Consider the following 27,126-nt stretch of genomic DNA (forward strand, 5'->3'; position numbering starts at 1 on the left):
GTTCTTGTGAACTAACGACCATGCAATTTTTTACTATTTGTTCTTTTCACTTAAGTTCAAAAAATGTTTGCATTGATTGTATAGTGTCGATTTTATCTCAAAATTGTCAACTTGTTGCTTTAAATTGTTGACCATTTGTCAAAGAAGTCGATCTCTTTTATAAAAGAGTTAACCGTTTGCCCAAAGCCATTATGCATTTCAATTTTTCTAAAGAAATCTGTCGACTGTTTCATTTACTAACATACTTTAACAATTAGTCTTTGTAGACTTTTTAATTCTCCAATTACTATAATAACTAGTTTCTTCAAAACACGGGAGAAACCTATAAATATTAGCCTATTGATACACTAGAGAAGGCTGATGGATGAAAATGAATTAATTTGAATTTATAAGAATTATTCATCGCCACTGAACCGGGGGTTCGGAGGGGTAGCCGCCTCCGAAGCCCACCACCTCCAAACTGCCTCCAAACCCTAGGATTTAGAGACGATGGCTGCCTTCAAATCCTGGGGTTTGGAGGCATATTTGAACCCCTGTGGTCGGAAGCGGCCACTGTCTTCGCCTTCGAACCCCCGTGGTCCGACTGTCGCGTTGAAACCTCCGAACCCCACGTTGAAATCTGTTGTAAAATTGAAAATACAAATTCATTACCTGAAAACTTCGGTGAGATAAGATAATTCTGACAACAAATAAATAATAGATGACAGAGCAAAAAAGGCAACGATAAGTGTGCAATGTGTGGATTGTGCCTATGCGCGAGGTATGAGATATGTGGGAGAGGATAATTTTAAAATATAAATAATTGTGAAGAGTAATAAAGTAATTGTTAAGAGTAATTATAATTTTTTTGTACTTATGACTACAAAGATAAAAAAAAAAAAGTGGCTAGAAATAAAATTTCCCAATTCCTTATCCGTTGGCAGTTGAAGCCGACCCATGAAAGGTAAACAACGAGGCCGTTAACGGGCAGCAGCCGAGTCCTTTCACTTAAAGCCGATATCTCTCCCTCTCTCTCTCACGTATAAGATGGCGAGTCTACTGAACTCGGCTCCAAATCCAACCGCCATTGCTCTGAAATCACCGACCTCTCGCCTCGCTTTCTCTTTCACCGCAACCAGGTCTCTGCCTTCTCTATCTCATCTTTTTTGTTTTTCACTCTTCTTTTAATTTTTATACTTTACCGTAATTTATCATAATTTTTGTCTATTACACGCACGCATTTATGTGTTCGAATCCAGGGCGAAGATGTCGTCGCCGTCGACGGTTCGGGGCTCTCCATCTCTTCCCGAGAATTGCATCGTCGTTCGTCCTCTCCCTCTTTCTGACTATATATGTATGAAAGTAATAAGGTCTTCGTGTTTCTAGTTATTTAAGTAGGGTTTGTTTGTATTTTGGCAGCTTGGATGTGGTGCGGTGTCAGTGGACTTCTTGGCAGCAGTAGCCGCCTACCCGAAGCCGGATGACAAGATCAGAAGCACCAACTTGAAGGTCAAGCTCTCTCTCAATCTGTCCTTACTTGAAAATTGGGCATAGTTCTATGATTACTCTCTTTAAATCTCCGATTTCGGATCTCATGCCTCGTTCTATCTCACGAGTTCAATACCCTGATGCCCTGAAACGAGCTTGCTGACTGGGAAATGAATCTGCTTGGTTAGTCAGTTGACAGTACAGGCTTGTATGTTAAAACATTTCTCAATTTAGCTATCTATATACATCTGGCTTGCTCCTTTATGGTTTTTCCACTCTGGGCAGCGTGGGTCGTGCTGTCAAAATTTCAAATTTTCGTTCAATGTGTATGCTGATTTTTTTTGAGCCACGATAATTTTCTGGTAGTTCTCTGTACACATTCTACAGAAATAAAATGCCCAATGAGGTTGGTGTCAATTTCGGGGGTTTCATATGCTCATAATTGTTGTTATAATTCAAATCGGGTTCTTTCTTTAATTAAAAAAAGAAATCACTATTTGTTTTTTAGGTTTTATTCATATTTCTTATGTTGTCATGTATGAAAGCCAGATGACCTTGAACGAAAATTAATAACAACAATTCTATAAATGTACACTAACAGAATGGGAATTAATGGTCTTAATGAACTTTCTATGCCATATTATGACATTTTTCTTTGCAGATTCAAGGAGGTGGAAATGCGGGGAATGCTTTAACATGTGCAGCCCGTCTGGGCTTAAACCCAAGACTGATTTCCAAGGTCTGTCTATTCAAAAGCAAATACTTTTAGTTGTAATTTCCTCTGTGGCAGTTATCAATGAATTGTGTTTCTGCTGTGATATATATATATATATATATCAGATATGACTAGTTATACATTCAAGGATGGTGAACCTTGGTAGCAATGATGAGGTTACTCCTTTGTTATTGGAAGGTCACAAGTTCAAGTTGTGGAAACAACCTTGCAAAGCAAGGTTAAAGCTATGTACAAAAACAATTCTCTTCCTCACAAAGGATTGAGCCCCACACATTGGGGCATCCATAATTGTCAAATCCTTAGATTTGACAAGGGATTGATTAGGTAGGATTACGAGTTAGAGAGAATTTGGAGGGAGAGTTCAGATGGAAGGGAGGGAAACAACAAGATGTTGAATCCCTTAATTCTAAAAAAGTTCTCTCCTCTTTGTAGAAGAGAATTAGGCAGGAATTGTAATAGAGGGAAGGGGGAAAATTAGAGAATTGAGGGAGAAGGATTGAGAATCAGAACGAGAGAGAGAGAGAGAGAATTAGAGAGGGACATTGAGTTGAGAAGCAATTCAAAGTGTATTTCGATGCTTCACAATGAATTTGGGACGAGCTTATATACTTGTTCCGGGTGGGAAGTTGGCGCCAATAAATGGTTACCACTTCCCACATTCAAATTTAAAAGTTTCACCAATTACACTTATTACAACCACCAATTACACTTATTACAACCACCAATTATACTTATTACAGTAGTCCCCCACATAGGTATACGACACAAGAAAGAGGGAGAATGTTTGAGAGAAAGAGAGAGAAAGATAACAAAAAGTGAGGGAAATGATTCTTTTCATTCACATGATAATCCCCATCCTCTAGTTGTGGCCCATATATAGCCCAGCAATTCATCTATCTGGAATGTACAATCCAGTAAAGCACAACCATTATAACAGCTAAATACAAGCAACAAGCATAAGAAAGGAAATACAATTACTCTTCTGCCCCTAGGAATGTGACAATTACACCCCCCCCCCCCCCCAACAATTTCTTGTCCCCAGGAAATTACAAAAACTGGGCAATTTGAGGGATTTGCTTGAGGAGGTCAGGCAAGTACTCCCATGTTATGTGATCAGGGAGTAGGTGGGTCCACTGCACCTAAACTTGGGTTAATGGTAGAGAATTTTGATAGATCACCCTCTTCTCCAGCATTGCTAGGGGCTCTACATTCACTGTTAAGTATTCTGCAATAGGGGGAAGATCCAAACTAGTGAGGTCAGTAGCTCCCACTGACTTCTTCAACAGAGAAATGTGAAAACTAGATGAAACAATACTCTTTCCAATAGCTGCTACCTGTATGCTACCTTCCTTACCTAGGTGTCATGGGATTATAGTTGCAATAACCGGGTGAATTGTAATTAGTTAAATGATTTGGCGGGAGTAGTAGTTAGGCAGTTAGGCCTAATTTTCAAATTCAAACTATTTTTGTAATTGATGATCAAGTAGGGCTTTGGCGCCCATTCTTAAGAGTTAGATCAATATATAAGAACACTAATACCGCTCCACAATTCATTTAGACAATTATTAATACAAAATTCTCTCGCCTTTCTTCCTTCTCTCTTTAATTCCCATTTCCTCCCTCACTTCTCTCTATTCTTCCCCCTCACTTCCCTAATTCTCTGTCAGATCTGACAAGGAATCCTCAAGAATTCCTTAGAGAATTCTGGAGAATTAAGAAGAATTGGTAGGGGGAGAGAGAGAGAATTTGAATGTAGGGAGAGAGAGAAGAGAAAAGAGAGGAAAATTTCAGAATTGAATTGATTCTACGCATGCTTTATTGGGTGAGATCAGTTTATATTTATACTGATCTCACCATGTCAAGTGGGACAAGTGGCAGCAAGCCCATGGGTCTTTTATTAGTAAACAACCATCATCTTTTTTGCATAAGCCCAACCCCACTCGTTTGGCTGCTTCCATACAGCCCAATAAATCATGGGCGAATATAATTGAAGATCTGGTTCACCGTGCTCCCATGCGCCTTGATTATTTCCCACCTTCAGGTACGCTTTCGGATATTCCCCTTGTTCAGTTACCTAGTGACGTAATTGAAGAATGCACAGAATAAGATGCTTTGGTCATGTGAAAAGGAGACCAAGAGATGCTCCTGTGAGGAGAGTTGATGAAATGGAACAATTAGTCAAAAAAAGAGGTAGAGGCAGACTTAAGAAGACTTTGGGAGAGACATTAAAGTTTGATATGAAGTGTATGGATCTCAATGAAGATATGACAAAAGACAGAAATACATGAAAGTCTAGAATTCATGTAGCCGACCCCACATAGTGGAATAAAGGCTAGATATGTTGTTGTTGTTGTTGTTGTAAGCGACTTCCTTTTCCGGTTGTTCAAAATATTGCAAAAAAAATGTGGCAACGCCATGGTCTCATTGAGGCACTCTCTAATTATTGCGGTTTTTTCTTCTTTCGCTTTGATTTTTTAGACAATATGCTTAAAATCTTTGATGCTGGTCCTTGTCATTTTGTGGGCCGTCCTGTCATTTTAAAATGTTGGGAGCCGGGCATGAATATCTCTAGAGAGTCCCACACATCGGTTCCAATATGGATTAAAATCCATAATCCCCCTCTTGAAGGATGGTCCCTTAAAGGTATTTCCGTTATTGCTAGTTCAATAGGCCGACCCTTGTACGTTGATCCTATGACTGAGGAAAGAACTAGATTGGGGTTTGCCAAAGTGTGTTGAGGTGAGTGTCAATTCCAGCTTCCCCAAATTATTGATGTTCAACAAGGAATGGATGATCTCACAGGTGAACCTAGGATATCTCGGCTACCTATTGAATATTAATGGATGCCATCTATGTGTTCCCACTGTAAGGTTTTTGGTCACCCTATCTCTCGGTGTTCGACTCAGCCTCAACCAAAAGGGAGTGAATCTAGAGTCATGTATTCGAAGAAGAATGATCAGAATCCCAAGAACACTGAAGATAATCAGAATGAAAATGATCGTGAAGGTTTTATTATGGTTCGCAGAAAGAAAGGAAAAACTAATGAGAGAAAGGATAAGGCAATTGTTAGGGAGGAGGAGGTAGGGCCATCTTCTAAACCCTCTGAACCTAACTATTCCTCTATGATTATGGTGGATTGCCTTGAGTATCATACTGTTACGGTTCCTTATGACCCTAAGGATATCGACGATCAAATAATAAAAAACAATAAATATGGTGTCTTAGGTGAAAATGAAAAGGAAACGGATAAGGATGCTCTTTCCCCCACAGAGTCTCAGGGAGAGGCTGCCGAGAGGGATGACCTGAGGGACTCTAGTGCTAGAGAGGCTCAGGGTGATGACAACTCAGAGTCTGATAGGGTGACAAGTACAAGCTCGACAGGGAGCGGGGTGGGAAGCATTAGGGGTCCAAGAGCTTGGACCCTAACCTTCAAGAGTGTTAATGATGCAGATTGCTGCATGGAATGTAAGGGGTCTGAATCTGTCCCCTAAGCAGTGGGAGGTTTGATCTCTTATCTCTCAATATAAGTTGTCTTTAGCTTCCATTTTAGAGTCTCGGGTGCGGGAAAGACAAGCTGGGGAAATTTCTCGAGCTATTATGCCCACTTGGAAATGGATTTTCAATTACGGCATGAATGATGGAGCTCGGATTTGGATTGGTTATGATCCATCAGCTATTAATTTAGTTGTTTTGAGTAGGTTGAACCAGTTCGTTCACGTCAGAGTGATTGGTCCTGATATTATCACCCCTTTCTTCTTGTCTTGTATTTATGCTCGGAATGAAGAGATGGACCAAGCTCACCTATGGAACTCTCTGAGAGGTGTGGGGTTGTCTGTGGTTAATGACCCTTGGATCCTCCTTGGTGATTTTAATGCCTGTCGTAATAGTTCTGAGATGAGAGGTGGGAGCACCTCTTTGTCTTTGGGTACGCGCAGATTTAATGGGTTTCTTTCCTCGGTTTCTCTTTAGGATTTGGCCTTTAGTGGTTCAAAATTGACGTGGAACAACAAGAGGTCTGGTGCGGAGTGCATTTTTCGGAAGTTGGAGAGAGCCCTTGTGAATGATGGGTGGCTTGCTAGTTACCCTAAGAGTGAGGCTCTTTTCCTTTAACTAGGAATCTCTGATCATAACCCCACCATGGTTTTCTTATCTAGTACTTCTTGAAATAATGGTAGCCCTTTTAGGTTCCTCAACCACCTTGTCGACCATCCTTTTTTTCTTGAGAAGGTGGCTAACAGTTGGAGTAGGTGGGTTCCTGGGGTCCTTATGTTTCGAGTGGTCCAGAAACTCAGGGTGGTTAAAGGAGCTATGAAGACTCTTAATAAGTCGAGTGGCCATGTCTCTGATCTTGTTTTGTCTCTCTGAGATAGTTTGCACAGAATTCAGCGAGAGATGCAGTGACAAATGAGCAAGGGTTCTCGCATTTGCTTGGACGGACGTGGGTAAAGAAGTTAGTCCAACATCAACATCAAAATCAAAATCAAAATCAAAATCAAAAACAAAATCAAAATCAAAATCAAAACCAAATCCAAAAACAAAATCAAAAACAAAATCAAATTCAAAGTCAAAGTCAAAAACAAAATCATAGATTAAGGATTGGGTCATGGAACATAGGAACATTAACAGGTAAAGCTATGGAAGTGGTAGATGTGATGATTAGGAGAAAGATTAATATTATGTGCCTTCAAGAGATGAGATGGGTAGGGAAAAAAGCAAAAACTTTGTCAGAAAATGAATATAAAATATGGTACACAGGAAATGATCGAGCAAAAAATGGAGTGGGGATCATTATGGATAAAAGCTTAGTAGATGAGGTAGTGGATGTAAAGAGAATAGGGGATATGATTATTATGGTGAAGGTTATTCTAGGAAGAATGACTATGAATATCTTTAGTATATATGCACCACAAGCGGGGTTAGGTGAGGAGATAAAAGCAAAATTCTAGGAGGATGTAGAGGGACTCATACAAATGATACCAAGAGGAGAGAAAGTGATTATAGGAGGTGACTTAAATGGTCATGTGGGTAGAAACGGAAACGGCTATAGAGAGGTACATGGAGGGTATGGATTCGGGGAAATTAATAATGAGGGTAAGTCTATTCTAGATTTTGCAATGGTATATGGGCTCATCATAACCAATACTAGGTTCAAAAAATGGGACGAACACTTAATCACATATAAAAATGTCACATCAAGCACCCAAATAGATTACTTCCTCATGAGACAAGAGGACCGGGTATGTTGTAGGGATTGTAAGGTGATACCGGGAGAGTGTTTGACTACTCAATATAGACTTCTAGTACTTGACGTCCAAGTAAGAAATTAGAAGAGAAAAAATCACATAAAACAAAATCCAAGAATCAGGTGGTGGGATTTAAAAGGGGAGAAACAACTAATCTTCAAAGAAAAATCAAGGGGTAGAAGAGAATGGAATGGAGAAGGACAGACAAACCAAATGTGGAGAGAAATGGCTAACGCCTTGAGAAACACAACAAAGGTAGTGCTTGGAGAGACAAATGGTAGAGCCCCTAACCTTAAGGAGTCTTGGTGGTGGAATGAAGAAGTGCAATTGAAAATTAAAAATAAGAAAAATTGCTATAAGGCTGTATATCAGTGCAACACTGAAGAAAATCAAAAAAATTATAAAGAATAAAAAAAGGCAGCAAAAAAAATTGTTAGTGAAGCAAGGTCAAAAGCATACGAGAATTTATATAAACGACTTGATACAAAAGATGGAGAAATGGATATATATAAATTAGCTAAAGCAAGAGAAAGAAAAACAAGGGATTTAAATCAAGTGAAATGCATAAAAGATGAAAATCAAAATGTATTAGTGAATGAGGGAGCGATTAAGGAGAGATGGAAGGAGTATTTCACAAAATTATTCAATGATGATGGCGACACAAGAGTTAGGTTGGGACATCTTAGTAACTCCGAAGGGAACGTGCGCTATACATTTTATCGACGCATAAGTCCAAATGAAATAAGGCAAGCATTAAAAAAGATGAAAAATCATAAGGCGGTGGGACCGGATAATATACCAATAGAAGCATGGAAATGCATGGGAGAAGAGGGTATCTCCTGGCTAATGAAATTATTTAACGCTATTCTTAAATCAAAAAAGATGCCAGATGAGTAGATGAAGAGTACTTTGGTCCCTATATATAAGAACAAAGGAGATGTTCAAAACTGTGAAAATTCCAGAGGAATTAAGTTAATGAGCCATACCATGAAACTCTGGGAGAGAGTAATAGAGCAGAGGCTCAGAAAAGAAACAGAGGTCTCAGAAAATCAGTTTGGATTCATGCTCGGTAGATCAACAATGGAAGCTATATACTTACTGAGGTGCCTAATGGAAAGGTATCGAGATCATCAGAAGGACCTACATATGGTGTTTATAGATCTAGAAAAGGCCTATGATAGGGTCCCTAGAGAAGTATTCTGGAGGATTTTAGAGAAGAAAGGAGTCCGAATAGCCTATATACAAGCCCTTAAGGACATGTATCATGGTGCAAAGACAAGGGTCAGAACATGCGAAGGGGATATTGAACCGTTTAAAATTACAATAGGATTGCATCAAGGTTTTGCACTAAGTCCATACTTATTTGCTTTAGTAATGGATGAACTCACTAAAGATATTCAGACAGAGGTGCCATGGTGTATGCTATTTGCAGACGACATAGTGTTGGTGGATGAAACAAAAGAAGGAGTGAACACTAAGCTTGAGTTATGGAGAAACAATTTAGAATCTAAGGGATTTAAATTAAGTGAAAAGAAAACAGAATATATGAAATGTAAATTTAGTAAGAATGCAAGAGTGGAGGATGTTATAATAAAATTGGAAGACCAAATCTTACAAAGAAAAGACCATTTTCGATATTTGGGATCAGTGATTCAAAAAGATGGAGAAATTCTCGAGGATGTCACACATAGAATTAAGGCAGGTTGGCTAAAATGGAGAAATGCATCGGGGGTGTTATGTGATGGTAAAATCCCATTAAAAGTAAAAGGAAAATTCTATAGGACAGCTATAAGACCAGTTTTGTTGTAGGGTTCAGAATGTTGGGCAGTCAAATACCAACATGAGCAAAAGACGAGTGTAGCGGAGATGAGGATGTTAAGATGGATGTGCGGCCATACAAGAAAAGATAAAATTAGAAATGAAGTTATTCGTAATAAGATAAGAGTAGTGCTAATCGAGGAGAAGATGAGAGAGATTAGATTAAGATGGTTTGGTCATGTGAGAATGAGACCAAGAGACGCTCCTGTGAGGAGAGTTGATGAAATGGAACAATTAATCAAAAAAAGAGGTAGAGACAGACTTAAGAAGACTTTGAGGGAGACATTAAAGTTTGATATGAAGTGTATGGATCTCAATGAAGATATGACAAAAGATAGAAATACATGGAAGTCTAGAATTCATGTAGCCGACCCCACATAGTGGGATAAATGTTGGATATGTTGTTGTTGTTTATGCAGGATAACCCTCATGATCCTAATCTTCGCTAGCGAGAGCTTGATCTTAATAGGGATTATTCGGCGGCTCTGGTGCAGGAATCTGATTATTTTCGCCTCAGAGCTTGGATAAGATGGTTTCTGGAGGGAGACCGGTGTTCCCGCTTTTTCTTCCAGTCCATGTTAGCTTGGTGGAATAATCACCATATCTATAGCCTCTAGAAAGAAGATGGATCTGTTGTGGATACTAAAGAGGAAGTGCTGACTTGTATGGTTTCCTACTTCCAAAACCTCTTTGGTCATAGTGCCTGTTTAACCCCTATGTCCCCTGAGGAGATTGCCCCTTTTATCGAAAAATGCTTGTCGCGGGTCAGTGGGGGGGCCTTATTGCTGAGGCCTCAACAGAGGAAATTCAGGGACCCTTGTTTAGTATGGGGGATGATAAAGCCCCTGGGCCAGACGAATTTACTGTTAAATTCTTCAAGAGGACTTGGGGGATTGTGGGGCCTGATGTGGTAGAGGCTGTCAGGAGCTTCTTCTCCTCAGGCCGTCTTTTAGGTTAGATGAATGCAACTATCATTAGTCTGGTTCCTAAGGTCCCTCACTCGAGTTGCTGTCCCAGTTTAGGTCTATTTCTTGTTGTAATGTCTTGTATCAAGTCATCACCAAGATTTTGGCCAATAGAATCAAACCTGTGCTTTTTGGTCTTGTGAATGAGGCTCAAGTAGCATTCATGCCTGGGCGCTCGATTGGGGATAACGTCTTGCTCGTCCAAGAGCTCGTGTTCCAATATCACCTTCACAAGGGGCCTCCTCGATGTGTGATGAAAGTAGACCTAGTGAAAGCTTACGACACTCTGGAGCGGGACTTTCTCTTGACTTTCCTTCATCTTATGAATTTCTTTCTGCAGTTTTGTAGCTGGGTCCATGAGTGTGTCACTACATCTCGTTACTCCATTAAAATCAATGGGTAGTTAAATGGTTTCTTCCTTGGTGGTCAGGGCCTTAGGCAAGGGGACCCTCTATCTCCTTATCTCTTCGTTCTTGTAATGCAGATCTTGCATGGCATTGTTAGCCATCAGCTGAGATCTCCAGATTTTCAGTTTCACTGGAAATGTGAGTAGACTCAACTGGTGATGCTCATGTTTGCAGACGATCTCCTTTTATTCTCCCATGGCGATCCTATTTCAGTGGGTATCTTGAAATCTTGCTTGGAGAGATTATCTGGTTTGTCTGGTCTCAGGGTCAATGCTTTAAAAAGTGATTGCTTCGTATCTTGTAGAGATGAGTCCTTGAGGGAGGATATTTTGATTGTTGCGGGTTTCCAAAGAGGCGTGTTGCCTATGCAATACACGGGGATGCCTTTTCTTTCCACCAAGTTATCATATGGGGATTGCCGACCTATCATTGATAAGGTTAAGAATAAGATTTGCTCTTGGGGGAGTAGGTTGCTCTCCTTTGGGGGCCGCCTTTAGTTAGCTCAGTCTGTTCTTTCCACTATCTATGTGTACTAGGCCTTTGTGTTTATCTTGCTGAAACGGGTGATCCATGAGATTGAACAATTAATTCGTAATTTCTTATGGAGTGGTGATGGAGTAAGTGGCTTGGCGGGAGATCTGTTGCCCTAAGGTGCAAGGGGGTTTGGGTCTCAAGCCTCTCTATGTTTGGAATCAAGCCCTTGTTGCCAAGCTAATCTGGCGTTTGCTCTCAGGCAATGGGGAGTTTTTCTGGGTGAAGTGGGTGCATACCTATCGAGTTAAGGGGGCGTGTTTCTGGCTCCTTAAAGTGCTGTACGCTTATCTGTGGTACTGGAGGAAACTGCTATCTCTTAGGGGAGTTGTGCGTCCTAGAGTGGGGTGGAAAATTGGGGATGGTCGTAGCGTGTTCCTTTGGCATGATCAATGGCACCCTTTGGGTGTGCTTATTGATCGTTTCTCTCACCAATTGTCTCGACAATTAGGCATCCATACCTTGGCCAAGGTCTCTGATTTCATTGAGAATGGCTCTTGGAATTGGTCTGACATTTTCCCCCGTCCGTCTTACAATCTTATTAGGAACCACCTTCCTAGCCTTCCCCGCTTTCAGAGCAGGGACGAGAATTTTTGGCTCTTGGCTGCGAATGGTGTTTTTTCGGTTAGGGTTGCGCTTAAGGACTTTCAGGAGCAGCGTCCCCAGGTTCCTTGGCATAGGCTCGTGTGGTCGTTGGAGTGTATTCCAGCTCATTCTTTTATTTTGTGGTTAGCGATTTGGGAGCGTCTTTCTACACTTGATCGTATTAACCTTTTTTTGTCTTTTCCGAATAGATGTTTCCTTTGTAGGATGAATATGGAAATGCACAGTCGCCTTTTTTTTCAAGTGTCTTTATTCCAGAGAGGTGCTGACATGCTTCCGCAGATCAAAGAAATTCAATTGGCCTTGGCGTCGATGGGATACTAGTGTGCTTTAGGTTGCTGCAAGATAGAGTGGCAAGGGTCCATGGCAAGTGGTGAACAGATTGGTGCTTCATGCTTTGGTGTATTTCACCTGGAGGGAGCGCAATAACAGGTGCTTTCGTGATCAAGAGAGATCTGTCTCTCAGTTGGCTCATTAGATTCATTGTGCTGTGAGGGCCCGCTCGACGACTCTCCGATTCAGACAATTTATTCAGAGTTATGCTCCTTGTCATGTTTGGCGACTTCCGAGAGACTAGGTTTTCCCTCCCCATTGAGTTGCTACTTGCTTGCTGTTGGGAGCTAGCTTCTGTGATCCTGGAGTCTCTTGTTCAGCGCTAGTTCCTTCGGTGTCTTGTGCTCGATGCAGCGTCTCCAGTTGGGGCTCGCTTTGTTTTCAGTTTTCTTACTCGTGATTAGCATAGCAGGCTTGTTCTTCCGAGATGGATTGTTGCTTTCGATCACACCTAGGCTTTTGTTTATTTTCTATAGATAATGTCTTTTATTTTGCTTCTTCCTATGTTTTTCTTATCTTAGTTTATTTTTTCTTCTTTTGGCCCAGAGAGTGATCGTTGTTGTGTTCTTGCCCTTGGTTTTTTTTGGTTGTCCGGAGTATGCCTTGGCCTTGGTTTGTAGCCGATTCAGCGTTGGTTTTTTTGTTCTATGAATCTCTCACTTACAGAAAAAAAAAAAAAAAAAAAAGGACACATAGGGCATTTTAGCACATATGCAGTCACATCTTGTTTGAGTCCAAGCTAGAAAAACAATTGCCTTACTTTGTGGTAAGTGACATTTAAACCGAAATGTCCTCCTACTGGTGAGTTGTGTAGTGATTGTAGTATTTTCTTTTTAAGCTGGTTGTCTTCTCCTATCACAAGCCTTCCTTTGTACCTGAGTAAACCTGCTAACAAGGTGTAACGCTTCTGATTGGCAAGTTGAACTACTAACTGTCTCATGAGATCTTTTGCCCAAGTAGTCTGCTCATTGCTTGCTGTAATTTCCTTTACCCAGTCAGGCACTATTGTCAAAATAGCTTGGTGATTCCCCTTTTCCTCTTTACTTGACAATGCATCTGCCACTATATTTTCTTTCTCTTTCCAGTATTGTGTCGTATAATCCGGCCCCAACAATTTAGTTTCTCCTTTTCTTTGCAACTGGGTGTGCAGCCTCCGTTGCATCAAGAATTTGAGGCTCTCATGGTCAGTTCGGATCACAAACTAGTTTCCCTCTAGCTCATATCTCCATTTGTCCATTGTCATCAATACTGTAACAACTTCTTGTTATAGATGTGTAGTCCCAAGTGTTTTGGGATAAGGCTTGGCTAAGAAATGCCAAGGGTTTACCCTCTTGAACCAACACAGCACCTACCCCTATCTTATATGCATGTCTCCAAAATGAAAGGCTTCGAAAAGTCAGGTAAGGCTAGTCTAGGGGCCTGTGTCATAGCCTTCTTTAATGTTAGAGATGTTGTCTTTGCTTGTGAATTCCACCCAAAACTATTCTTCTGAAGTAACTCAGTCAATGGCCTACTTTTTTTTTGGATCTAAAGGTACATGTATATATATAAAGATCAAACTGTACTGGATACATTGGGCATACCCAAGAGAAAACAAAAGGGCTAATCTAATGCCCCAAAATATGATGCTCGTGTTGGAGTAAAACATGGGGATACAAAGAAAAAATAACTCTGTATACATGTGTTTTAATTCGACAAATAAAGCAATTCACATGAGGCCTAGAGCCCTCTAAAATCTTCCTAGTCTGCACATTCCAGATCTGGTAAACAAAGCAGGCGAGAGCAATTCTCTTCATTTTACTACGTTAAGAGGTCCCTCGGCCTTCCTTCTTGATCCACTTTAAAGCACTAGCAATAGTGGACATGGCCCTAGAAATGCCCAACCAGGCTCTGATGTGGCCCCAAAAGTGCACTCAGAGAACAAATGCTGAACAGATTCCTCCCTAACCCCACAGAGAGGGCAAGTGCTGTCAATATCTAGAAAATGTAGCCTGTCCTTAGTCTGAAGCTTGGACTTAGCGCATACCCAAAGAATGAAGGCATGCTTTGGTGTGATACAACTACTCCATACAACTGTAGCCCATTGTCTCTTGGGCCCCTTAACTCTAAAGAAATTGTATGCCTCCTGGATACGAAATCCTCCTAAACTGTCCCAAGATGAAATCAGCCAAATGGCTTCTGAGACGGACCCCATTGCCTGAATAATACGGTCTCTTATAAGACGGATTTTCTTGAACAGAGGAGAGTCGTCCCTCCTAACCTTTCTCTCCCAGATGGATGTGTCCTTAAGATATTCATGGCTGACCCATTTGACCCACATGGAATCCTTTTTCCTGTGGATATTCCACAGGGATGCAGACGTCCCTACTTATGATGCCATAACGCAGTTGATGGCCTCCTGTAATATCTAGTGAGGCCTAGAAAACCCCTCAACTCCTTGATAGTTTGTGACCTCGGCCACTCCACCATAGCAACAATTTTCTTTGGATATGTGCTTACATCTTCTCTCATAATTATGTGGCCCAAGTATTCCACTTTTCTCTCAACGAAAGTACATTTGGACCTCTTCACAAATAGTTGATTGAATTTGAGGATTTCGAAGGTTGTCCTTAAGTGAATCAAATGTTGATAAAGAGAAGGGCTGTATATGAGGATATCATCAAAAAAGACAAGGCTGAATTTCCTCAAATATGGGTTAAAGATGTGGTTTATCAGAGTTTGAAATGTGGTAGGCATGTTAGTCAGACCAACTGGCATAACTAGGAATTCATGTAGGCCTTGATGAGTCCTGGAAGTAGTCTTGCGGATATCGGTTGGACTCATTCTGATTTGGTGGTATCCGGCTCTTAAGTCAAGCTTTGAAAAGATAGTGGCTTCGGTTAGTTCATCTAATAAATCCTCAATGATTGGGATGAGAAATTTGTTCTTAATAGTGAGGGAGTTCAACTTACAGTAATCCACACAAAACCTCCAGGTTCCATCCTTCTTTTTGACTAGGACAGGGGATGCAAAAGGACTTTGGCTTGGCTGGATTGTAGATTTGGTTAGCATTTCCTTGACAAGTTTTTCTATTTCAGCTTTCTACATTGGGTTTTAAGTGGATGGTATGGTCAAGGAATCGAGTTGGGGGTAGGGTAGATTGTTTGGCAAACAAATCCTCAAACTCAATCAATAATGAATGTAAGGGCTCACAAGGGTGTACCTTAACGAGAGAATGCAGAGTGGAAATAGGTGCAGGCCATGAGTGGTCCTTCTTTTCTTCTATTGCACTTCCTTCTACCTCTCTTTCCTCAACCTCCAACTCCACTGCATATAGGGAATGTAGTTAGGCTATGGCAGTTTCTTCATGCCGCAAAAGTTCCTGCAACTTTCTGCTTGTCACCATCTTCCACTCACTCTCTTCTTCCCCATTGAGTCTTTCACCTTAATTATTTTTTCAAAAGGGCAGCCTTGCAAGGCATGCAATGATATCTCCCTATTTCTTCCCCTGTAGTTCCATTTTCGGTTACCTCCAATTTCTACAGCCTCCTTTGCTCCTTCCTCTTTTACTTGTCCCTCCATGTGTAATAACTATCTCTTACATTGGTGCTCGGGGGGTGTACTTCTCCCCACATCGGAAGCAGGGTCCAAGCTGCCATTTCTGTTCCATCAAGAGGGACTTGATCGGGGCTGGGTTGGGTTCAGTCTTGGGTAATAGGTTTCCCTTCTGCACCATCAGATTGCTAGGCTTAGACATTCCTCCCCCGCTGCGTTGTAAATTTCCCTCGGTATAACCCTTAGACATTATCCTATGCTTCTTTAAAATCGCCTCCAAGGCTAACTCCTGGAGACGGCTTTCTCCACAGCCTGTTTAACGACGGCTGGCTGTAACATCTTAACAGTGGGTCTAAGTTCATCATTCAACCTGTTGATTAAACTAGACATAAAGTATTGTTCATCCAAAGTTGGGTGAGAAAGGATTAGCGGGGATCTCAACTCCTTAGACTTGGTTTGGTAGTCTCGACTGATCCTTTCTGCCTAAATTTGTTGAATTCCTTTACTATGTCTGTCATGGTTCTTTCTCCAAAATGCACAAAAATCCTCCACAAACTCATGCCAATTTACCTCAATTATCCTTTTGCTCCAGCCTTGAAACCAAGCATCCGCCGCATTGTTAAGATAAGCAGTGACCAGATTCACCCTCTGGCCTTCTCCCACCCAATGATGTTGGGAGAACCACTCACAATGTCAGATCCACCACCGTGGTTTGTCACCCTTGAATGCTGAAATCTCCAACCTCGGCATTGGAGTGTGATTCTGGTTCACATACACTCCCCTGGTGGACGTCTTTGACATAAACTCCGACCTCTGTTCTGTTTCTAGAGGATTAGGGGGCTGCTGTCAAATCCTTGATTCGATTAAGATCAAAGCCGTGGTGGACCTTGGAGGAAAGTCCACTGGTAAACTCACATTAGGTAGCCGGGAAAACATGCTCAGAATGGTGCTCAATTGCTGACCAAATCTGGCAAACTCTTCCTTGAGGCTCGTTACATCTTCTCAAACACTGGTAATCTCCGTTCAGACACTCTTCTCCAATGGCAACATCGCCTCTCCAGTAGCCAAATTTTCTGCCCTTTCATTGACTCCAATCGATCCTCCAACTGCTCTTGGTTCTGACGAAATCCAATCTCCATCGCATCCAATTGGGTTTCCAGCTGCTTCATTCTAGTTCCCTCAGCCATCCTCTTAATCTATTGGTCAGCCTTGATTAACCCAATTACCCAGGATTGAATCTGATCTATAGACTGCTGCTTGAATCACCCATCGCTGATCACCCACAATCCGATAGTGATCGAGATAAGTCTGATCTCCCAGAATTGCTTCCCCCCAGCATTGTGATCTCCGTTGACAAGGCCAGAATTGCCTTGCTCTGATACCAATTGTCAAATCCTCGGATTTGACAAGGGATCAATTAGGTAGGATTAAGAGTTAGAGAAAATTTGGAGGGAGAGTTCAGATGGAAGGAAGGGAAACAACAAGAAAGAGGGAGAATGTTTAAGAGAAAGATAACAGAAAGTGAGGGAGAGAATTATCTTCGTTCACATAATAATCCCCATCCTCTAGCTGTGGCCTATATATAGCCCAGCAATAAATCTATCCAGAATGTACAATCCGGTAAAGCACAACTGCTATAACAGTTGAGTACAAGCAATACAAGCAGCAAGCATAAGAAAAGAAATACCATTACTCTTCTGCCCCTAGGAATGTGACAGTAATATATTAGCAAAAAGTTTTACTTGCAGCTTCATAATATGTTCATTATTCCTTCCCTTTAACTCAGAAACCTTGTTTGCATATTTGCTGTAAAACTTCTAGTTCATTTTTCAATTTCCAAAAATGGATATTAAGTTTCTTGAAGGCTGTAACATCCAAATGGATTGATGTCTAGGTTGCTGATGATGCTCAAGGGAGAGGAATACTAGAGGAGCTAGAAAATGATGGTGTAGATCCTTCCTTTCTTGTGGTAAGCAGTAGTTCATTTGGTTCTAAATGAACTTTAAGAAATTGTTATCTATTTCTTGTGGGTTGTTGCCATTCAGTAATGGTCTGTGTCAATAAAGAAATCAACATTCAGAAACCATTTTCCCCTATTAAGGAAAGCGCTGTTTGGCTTTCCACTTCTCAACTTATGAAACAGTACATGTATATCAAATTGCAACCTGAAGGCAAGTTTACCTTGCTAGATATTAGAATTGCTAAAAGTGCATGTAGTTACTCCTTTGTCTACGTTTGTACTTGCTAAAATCATCAGTCGTCATCCTAGTTGTATTCATTAAATCTAGTCGTGCAGCATTATTTTCACTTATAATCAACCCAGTGAGCCTTTAATTGTGATGATTATGTCTTGAACCACATCTTGAAACTTGTTAAAATTGGTTTCTTTTCCTTCAAATTTTAAATCTTTTCTGCAGTTGTATACGTTAATGCTAGTAGACACCTATCTTTTGTTTAAAATTTTAAATATATTTTCAAGAGAAATAAACTGATGGAGGATTCTCAGTCGAAGACCCCCCCCCCCAAATGCGCACACACACAAAAAGGGGAAAATAAAGAAATTGCATATTGTGCTGCTGTAATTGATAATGTGGATGGCAGATTTGATTACTATCTCACTGAATTATGAAATGTTTTGAATAATGAGATCATGCCAAATCTCTTGTGTTATTCAGTTGTTCCCTTTACTGCAGTCTTTTTATTCATTTTATTTGTCTAACTCATTAGGTATTAGGGTTTGTGACATGCAGCATTGCTCCTCATGACCATGCATAATTTTCTACTTAAATGACATTTGCCATTCAACTTATCTTGGTTCCAGGTCTCCAAGGAAGGCAATTCACCATTTACCTATATCATTGTTGATGAACAGACGTGAGGGTCTTTTCTTATACATTTTCAGTTTCTTTTGATAAATTATAACTGGATGTCTACATGATAGGGTAAATATTGTTCTTTATTTTTATTGTGGTCCTGTAACGTTTGTACATGGTTGGTGTTGTGTCATAGCATGTTTTCTTCTGATTATCCATCCTGTATATACTTGCTGTTTATGCTGTGTAGTGATATATTTGAAATGATAAAGAATGCAATGTATCTAAACTGTTTATGTTTGGGTAGCTTATACTTGCATATGACATATTAAGCTCTAGATGTGAGTAGTCGAATACAGTATTTGACTGTAGTCTCTGCTTGTCTGGTGTGAAAACATCACATGGTTCTAAAGACTCTAGACTTCTTTGAGTAGTTTCTGATTGAGCAACATCAAGGTTGTGTTCCTTACACTTTTACCCCATCACCCCCCCCCCCCCACCATCAACCCACCACACACACTTGCCATGAAAAGGGCAGAAAGGAAATTTTTGTGCAAAAAGCAACAAATTATACTGAAGTGTTTTAATTTGTAACAGAAATAAACAACAACATATCCAGCCTTTATCCCACTATGTAGCGTCGGCTATATGAATTCTAGACTTCCATGTATTTCTGTCTTTTGTCATATCTTCATTTAGGTCTATACACTTCATATCAAACTTTAATGTCTCTCCCAAAATCTTCTGGGGTCTGCTCTACCTCTTTTTTTGACAACTTGTTCCATTTCATCAACTCTCCTCACAGGAGCGTCTCTTGATCTCCTTCTCACATGACCACACCATCTTAGTCTAGTCTCTCTCATCTTCTCCTCAATTGGCATTACTCCTACCTTATTACGAATAATTTCATTTCTAATTTTATCTTTTCTTGTATGGACGCACATCCATCTTAACATCCTCATCTCCGCTACACTCGTCTTTTGCTCATATTGGTATTTGACTGCCTAACATTCTGAGCCATACAACAAGACTGGTCTTATAGCTGTCCTATAGAATTTTCCTTTCAGTTTTAATAGGATTTTACCATCACATAACACCTTCGATGCATTTCTCTATTATGGCCAACCTGCCTTGATTCTATATGCGACATCTTCATAAATTTCTCCATCTTTTTAAATCACTGATCCCAAATATCGAAAATGGTCTTTTCTTTGTAAGATTTGATATTTTTTATTATAACATCCTCCACTCTTGCATTCTTACTAAATTTACATTCCATATATTTTGTTTTCTTTCTACTTAATTTAAATCCCTTAGATTCTAAATTGTTTCTCCACAACTCAAACTTAGTGTTCACCCCTTCTTTTGTTTCATCCACCAACACTATGTCGTCTGCAAATAGCATACACTATGGCACCTCTGTCTGAATATCTTTAGTGAGTTCATCCATTACTAGAGCAGATAAGTATGGACTTAGTGTAGAACCTTGATGCAGTCTTATTATAATTTTAAACGGTTCAATATTCCCTTCGCATGTTTTGACCCTTGTCTCTGCACCGTGATACATGTCCTTAAGGGCTTGTATATAGGCTATTCTGACTCATTTCTTCTCTAAACCCTCCTTAATACTTCTCTAGAGACCCTATCATAGGTTTTTTCTAGATCTATAAACACCATATGTTGGTCCTTTTGATGATCCCGATACCTTTCCATTAGGCGCCTCAGTAGGTATATAGCTTCCATTGTTGACCTACCAGGCATGAAGCCAAACTGATTTTCTGAGACCTTTGTTTCTTTTCTGAGCCTCTGTTTTATTACTCTCTCCCAGAGTTTCATGGTATGGCTCATTAACTTAATTCCTCTATAATTTTCACAGTTTTGAACATCTCCTTTGTTCTTGTATATAGAAACCAAAGTACTCTTCATCCACTTATCTGGCATCTTTTTTGATTTAAGGATCGCGTTAAATAATTGCGTTAGCCAGGAGATGCCCTCTTCTCCCATGCATTTTCATGCTTCTATTGGTATATTATCCGGTCCCACCGTCTTATGATTTTTCATCTTTTTTAATGCTTGCATTATTTCATTTGAACTTATGCGTCGAGAAAATGTATAGTTCACGTTCCCTTCGAAGTTATTAAGATGTCCCAACCTAACTCTTGTGTCACCACCATTATTGAATAATTTTGTGAAATACTCTTTCCATCTCTCCTTAATCGCTCCCTCATTCACTAATACATTTTGATTTTTATCTTGTATGCATTTCACTTGATTTAAATCCCGTGTTTTTCTTTCTCTTGCTTTAGCTAATTTATATATATCCCTTTCTCCATCTTTTGTGTCAAGTCGTTTATATAGATTCTTATATGCTTTTGACCTTGCTTCACTAACAGCTTTTTTTGCTGCCTTTTTTGTTTCTTTATATTTTTTTTGATTTTCTTCATTGTTGCATTGATATACAGCCTTATAGCAAGTTTTCTTATTTTTAATTTTCAATTGTACCTCTTCATTCCACCACCAAGACTCATTCAGGTTAGGGGCTTTACCATTTGTCTCTCCAAGGACTACCTTTGCCGTGTTTCTCAGGGCGTTAGCCATTTCTCTCCACATTTGGTTTGTCTGTCCTTCTCCATTCCATTCTCTTCTACCCCTTAATTTTTCTTTGAAGATTAGTTGTTTCTCCCCTTTTAAATCCCACCACCTGATTCTTGGACTTTGTTTTATGTGATTTTTTCTCTTCCAATTTCTTACTTGGACGTTAAGTACTAGAAGTCTATGTTGAGTAGTCAAACACTCTCCCGGTATCACCTTACAATCCCTACAACATAACCGATCCTCTTGTCTCATGAGGAAGTAATCTATTTGGGTGCTTGATGTGACATTTTTATATGTGATTAAGTATTTGCCCCGTTTTTTGAACCTAGTATTGGTTATGATGAGCCCATATGCCATAGCAAAATTTAGAATAGATTTACCCTCATTATTAATTTTCCCGACTCCATACCCTCCATGTGCCTCTCTATAGCTGTTTCTGTCTCTACTCACGTGCCCATTTAAGTCACCTCCTATAATCACTTTCTCTCTTCTTGGTATCATTTTATGAGTCCCTCTAGATCCTCCCAGAATTTTGCTTTTATTTCATCACCTAACCCCGCTTGTGGTGTATATGTGCTAAAGATATTCATAGTCATTCTTCCTAGACTAACCTTCACCATAATAATCCTATCCCCTATTCTCTTTACATTCACTACCTCATCTACTAAGTTTTTATCTATAATAATCCCCACTCCATTTTTCGCTCAATCATTTCCTGTGTACCATATTTTATATCCAGTTTCTGATAAAGTTTTTGTTTTTTCCCCTACCCATCTTGTCACTTGAAGGCACATAATATTAATTTTTCTCCTAATCATCACATCTACCACTTCCAGCTTTGCCTGTTAATGTTCCTATGTTCTATGACCCAATCCTTAATCTATGATTTTGTTTTTGGCCTTGACTTTGAATTTGATTTTGATTTTGAACTAGCTTCTTTACCCACATCTGTCCAAACAAATGCGGGGACCCTTGCTCATTTGTCACTACATCTGGGCGCCGATGCAGCGGCCCTAGCTCACTTGACACTACACGCGGGCAGTGTAGTGCGTCGCTATAAAGGGTTATGCCCAGGCCCAAACGATTTTTCATAATTTGTCTAGAGTTCATGTTTTGGATCCGACTAAGTTTTACGTTGGCTGTCGGCTATCTAACACAACCCTCCTCATTTATCCGGGCTTGGGACCCGACAGTGGATAACATCCCCAAGTGGAGTTTTGTAACAGAAATAATTCCATTAAATATGTCTCAGTTTTATTTTATGCTAATCTGACATGTGAATAACTGCATGACAATTTTGATTAGCTACAACTTCAACTTAGCTACATTTTAGGCTCTATTAATTTCAATGTAAAATGGTTTCCTCATTTTCTGATGTTTGTCAGGTAACATAAAAGTCATTTTTTCTTGGCCAAGCAAACCTTCCCTGTGAATCATGACTCCTTCCAGCTGCAACCTTATGCTGTTGGTAGGAAAGGTTCTCATGTGGATGGTAATAAAAGAGTATCCTATACTAGAAAGCCATCACCTGTTGGTGTTCTCTAATGCATGTATGTGAGATAATCTCAAGGAGCATATGGAGAAATCTGTGATCTTTATTGGTTGTGTTGGGCCTTTTTTTCTTTGATGGTGTTAGAGAATCTCTAGCTAGCATTTTGTAAACAGGTAATGTTAACAAAGAAAAATATGTTGTTTATATCAAGCAGTGAGAATACGTGAGGTAATATTTTTGAAATGTTACCCAAACATTGGAAAATAACAGTTTTTTGGGGTGTAAGGTGTAAATACCTTTACATAAACATTAATTTTTAATGTAAAATGTTTTATATCGAAACAAAGGGAGTCTTAGTGGCATATCATTTTTATTTTCTTCTTTCTACAACACTAAACCTGTTGGTAGTAGGGAACTGGATGAAGCTATGGTTTCTTTTCTTCTCTGGGATTTTTTTTAACTCCAAAACCTTTATTATTCATTAGAAAAATATGTGGTTCTTTTCCTCAAACTTCTAGCAAGTCTAGTTTGCACTTGGATATCTTGGGGGAATAAAAAAAAAAAAATCTTGAATTGCACTTTCAGGAAAACTCGTACTTGTATTCACACCCCAGGATTCCCGCCTATGATTCCTGACGAGCTCTCCAAGTCAAGTTTGTTATCTGCAATAGATGGAGCAAGACTTGTCTATTTTGATGGGAGATTGCATGAAACAGCTCTAGTTGTTGCACAGGAGGTATTTTTCCTTTGCCTTCAACTGGTCTGGGTATATCTCTTCTTGGAATTGGTCCTGGTAGATGTAACAAACCTACCCTGCCAATCCCATTTCTCTGTACTGGGAAGGCATAGTTGTTCAAAATCCGAAGTTAACATGCTTATGGTTGAATTGTTTACAATGATACAAGCCTGAGCTACTTGTCAAGGGGGAAAAATTGGTACAAGCTGATGTAGGATGATAACTCATGTTGCTTTAAAACAATTGTTTGATGATTCTGGCTGGTGAATGCCCTCAGTAATGTGGAATGTAGATGGCACAAACTCGTGCAATGCGAGAAGTGGCAACAGTCAAATGACTTTGATGCCTATGACCTATAAGCTCATTCCTTAATTTGTTTTACCATTATTTTGACTCTCTATTCGGTAAAAAGTAGGTTAGTTGAAAAATCATGGCCAGTTACATGCCAAACTGAGGCCACTGCATTTCTTCCCTTAACATAAATGCCTATGTTTCTGTGCATATCTAACTTTTTCCCCGTGCTTTGTTTCATTTTTGTGATAACATAGAAGAAGAAATAAAGAAGAATGACAACCTTTTTGTTTCTCTATTTTTTTAAATAGACATGGAAAGAGAATGTATCCTTCATATAGGCAAGAACTGGATGAAGTTTGCAAGAAAATGATTTATTTAGAATGGACCAAATCCCCCCAAAAATGTTAGCTTGAGGGGGCTAGAAGTACCCTCTAAAGGCCCAGTTGATCTTGTCCCTTCGTTCTCATAGTTGCAATTTATTTCTCATTCCTTCATTTTCTTTTCTTTGTTTTCTTCTTAGAAGCGATGTTGCTAGAAAGGAAGTAAACAGCATCTATTTAATATTTCCAGTACAGGCAAAACGCAGGAATATATCCATCTTAATTGATGCAGAAAGAAAAAGGGAAGGGTTGGATGATCTCCTCAATTTGTCAGACTATGTTGTATGTTCAGCAAAGTTTCCACAGGCAAGCTGATCAATCTCATATGCTACAACTAGTAGTTATTCTTCTTCTACTGCTGCATTAGTTTGTTTCTATATTATGTTGCAAATTTCTTCCTTCTAGGTGCCTTCGCTCTGTTTGAACTATTCCTTCCAGTCCCAAAGGTTTTTCTAACAAAGAAGAATAGTTAGAACTTTTTCAAAGTTCATGATCTGACATGGAAGCATTTCATTTATTTATTTATTTGTTCTTTTTGGGTAAATGATAGAGAACAGCATGGCCGCAACCACTTCAATTTTTGTGAAACCACTTAACAGAAATAAGATAGTTCATCTTCTCATGTATAACCTTTCTGCTTAATTTTAACATTTTAACAAATAAGGAACAATTTTTATGCTGGTCCCCACCAGGCATGGACTGAGGCGCCAACTATTCCGAGTGCACTACTGTCAATGCTCTTGAGGCTTCCAAATATTAAGTTCGTGATAGTGACCTTAGGTGAAGAAGGTTGCATAATGCTTCAGAGAAGCATAATGGGTTTGTTCACTATTCCCTCTGAACATTGAAACTGTCTGCATGCACAGAATATGGAAACATGGACTTGAAATAGATAGGCTTAATCCATGTAATTCCTTTAGTATTCACTGCTTCTATTCTAATAAGGAACTCTACCAATGGCAGAGGGTGACCATTCTGAAGAAATGGACATAGACAATTTATCTGAGTTGCTGAAGCAGAGAAAGGAGCATAACACAGTCATACCAACAAGCATTTCATCGGTAATCATTCTGGGAGGTTACCATTCTTGCTTATTGTTAACTTAATGGAAAAACTTATGTTTAATGATGACATGGGCATGGACATGGACAGGGAAGTTTGACTGAATGAGACCTGTCTGATAGATATGCGTGTGGAAAGAGGACTTAATGATGTCAAAAGCTCGAGTTGAATATTAGGAAGCGGCTTCCTGCTATTTGCAGATGAACCCTGGATAACTAAGCAGATATTGAATGATCTCATAACTTGCTTTCCTCATAACAGATAGAGACCAAAAAAAAAAAAAAAAAATGTTACATAAGATAGTCCTCTGATTCCCTCAAGCACTTAATTGTTGCTGACTTAGAGTTTTCAATTTGTTTGATGCCACTTGTTCCATGTTAAAGCAAGAAGGTTTTTAAGTTTATCTGGATTTGATTATTTTCCTTTCATTTCTGTATAAATCCCGCAGGCAGTGACTAAAATGACAGCTAATGGGATAGGAACGGTGACTGGGAGGCTATTTCTTGGAACGGCAGAGAAGATACTGCCTTCAGAACTCATTGATACAACGGGTGCAGGAGATGCTTTTATTGGAGCAGTTCTTTATGGTAGGTGAAACAATTGAATTAATATCCATTTCTATTATTTCTGTGTTTCTTTCGTTTTCGCAAATTTGTTATTTCTTTTTTGCTTCCCCATGTTACCTGTTTGCTAGACCATTTTATCTGTTTATAAAGGTAGTCTTATCTTCTGCAAAAACCATAGCATATGAATAGCGAGAAGAAAATTTTATTTTATTTTATTTCCTCAAGTTCATCTTAAGAAACTGTTGGGAAAAGTCTACACAAATAACCAATTTCAACAACAGTAAACAAATCTCTCTTTTCGCTCTTGTGCAAAATAAATGGTAGGCAGTAGCCAAAACCAATAACAAACTAGAAATTCCAGCAACCGATACCACAACAAACACCAGAATTTTTGTCGTGGAAAACCCCACAAATGAAGGGTAAAAATCATGGGACCGAAGTCCGATCAAACCTTCCACTAAAATCAACAATAATGGGCTTGCAATTTGGTGACTTCTCTAGCATCCCTCTAGAGGATTAGACAACATCGAGAATATAAAACTCTTGGCTCACAATCACAAATATATTCATCACCTTATGGTGGATTTCAACATAAACTTGAGATTAAGAACAATCTCACCAAAAATAGGCTGCTGTAGCTGTGATAAAACTGAGTGTTGGAGAGACCAAATCAATGATCAAAACCGGTAGAAACCTTCTTCACAATGCTGAGAACATCCTAAAAATTCAGCCAAATTGGACCAAAATCGCCGATCTGATCTGCTGCACAGAAAATCTGCACTGTTTTTGGCTTCTTTTCTTTCAGTTTTTTCCCTCCCTCCCTCTCTCTCTTCGTTTTTGTCACATTCTCTTTACACACAAAACCCTTTTTTTTTTCCAGCTAGCCATATTCAGCATGGCAGCTTTTTTCTGTTAACGGTCTGTTATTATTATTATTATTATTATTATTAGACTATGGTCACTTTCCAAGCATCAGCAGCAACAACAGAAACTTGTAGCTCTCGAGAGTGACAAGTTGAAAGATGAAAAAAACAGCTATTTGAACTTACTGGAAATTTGAAACAATATTAAACAGCTGAAGCTTCTCTGTTCTGTATTTTCTGTAGGTATTTGTGCGGGCATGCAACCAGAAAAGATGCTTCCTTTCGCCGCCCAAGTGGTTAGTATACTAGTAGATTCAATTTTCAAGTATTGGAATGCAAGTCTAGTAGAGGAAGAAAAGGGTAGAGATTAGAGTTGGAGAGCAACAAAAGTTGATTCACCAAGCATGGGATGATTGCAGGCAGCTGTTGGCTGTAGAGCCATGGGAGCTCGGACTGGTCTTCCACATCGAACCGATCCACGATTGGCCCCCTTTCTATGATAGGAACTCTGAATTAGTAACCCCTCACGATTGTTGCATTGAGCCCAGTAAGTACCCTTTAACTTAAGCTCCCGCTCATTGATCTAGTTCATCCTCGTGCGATGCACTAAAGTTTATATGTATTGAATTTATTTAAAATTGACAACTTCACAACCATAAATTCCATTTAAACTACACATTTTTTATAA

General features: G+C 39.5%; 1 protein-coding gene across 1 annotated transcript; it reads left to right on the forward strand.

The window, feature by feature from the left end:
* Positions 1-958: 958 nt before the first annotated feature.
* On the forward strand, positions 959-27,126 carry LOC127797472 (uncharacterized). Its single transcript, XM_052330400.1, has 13 exons — positions 959-1,118; positions 1,239-1,302; positions 1,399-1,488; positions 2,129-2,206; positions 17,532-17,606; positions 18,459-18,511; positions 23,123-23,273; positions 24,143-24,253; positions 24,640-24,766; positions 24,911-25,008; positions 25,458-25,596; positions 26,682-26,734; positions 26,858-27,126. The coding sequence occupies exons 1-13, from the start codon at positions 1,027-1,029 to the stop codon at positions 26,936-26,938; spliced, it is 1,212 nt and encodes a 403-aa protein (XP_052186360.1). The 5' UTR covers positions 959-1,026; the 3' UTR covers positions 26,939-27,126.

This window comes from Diospyros lotus, chromosome 3 (genome assembly GCF_014633365.1).
Source record: "Diospyros lotus cultivar Yz01 chromosome 3, ASM1463336v1, whole genome shotgun sequence".
NCBI classification, from domain to species: domain Eukaryota; kingdom Viridiplantae; phylum Streptophyta; class Magnoliopsida; order Ericales; family Ebenaceae; genus Diospyros; species Diospyros lotus.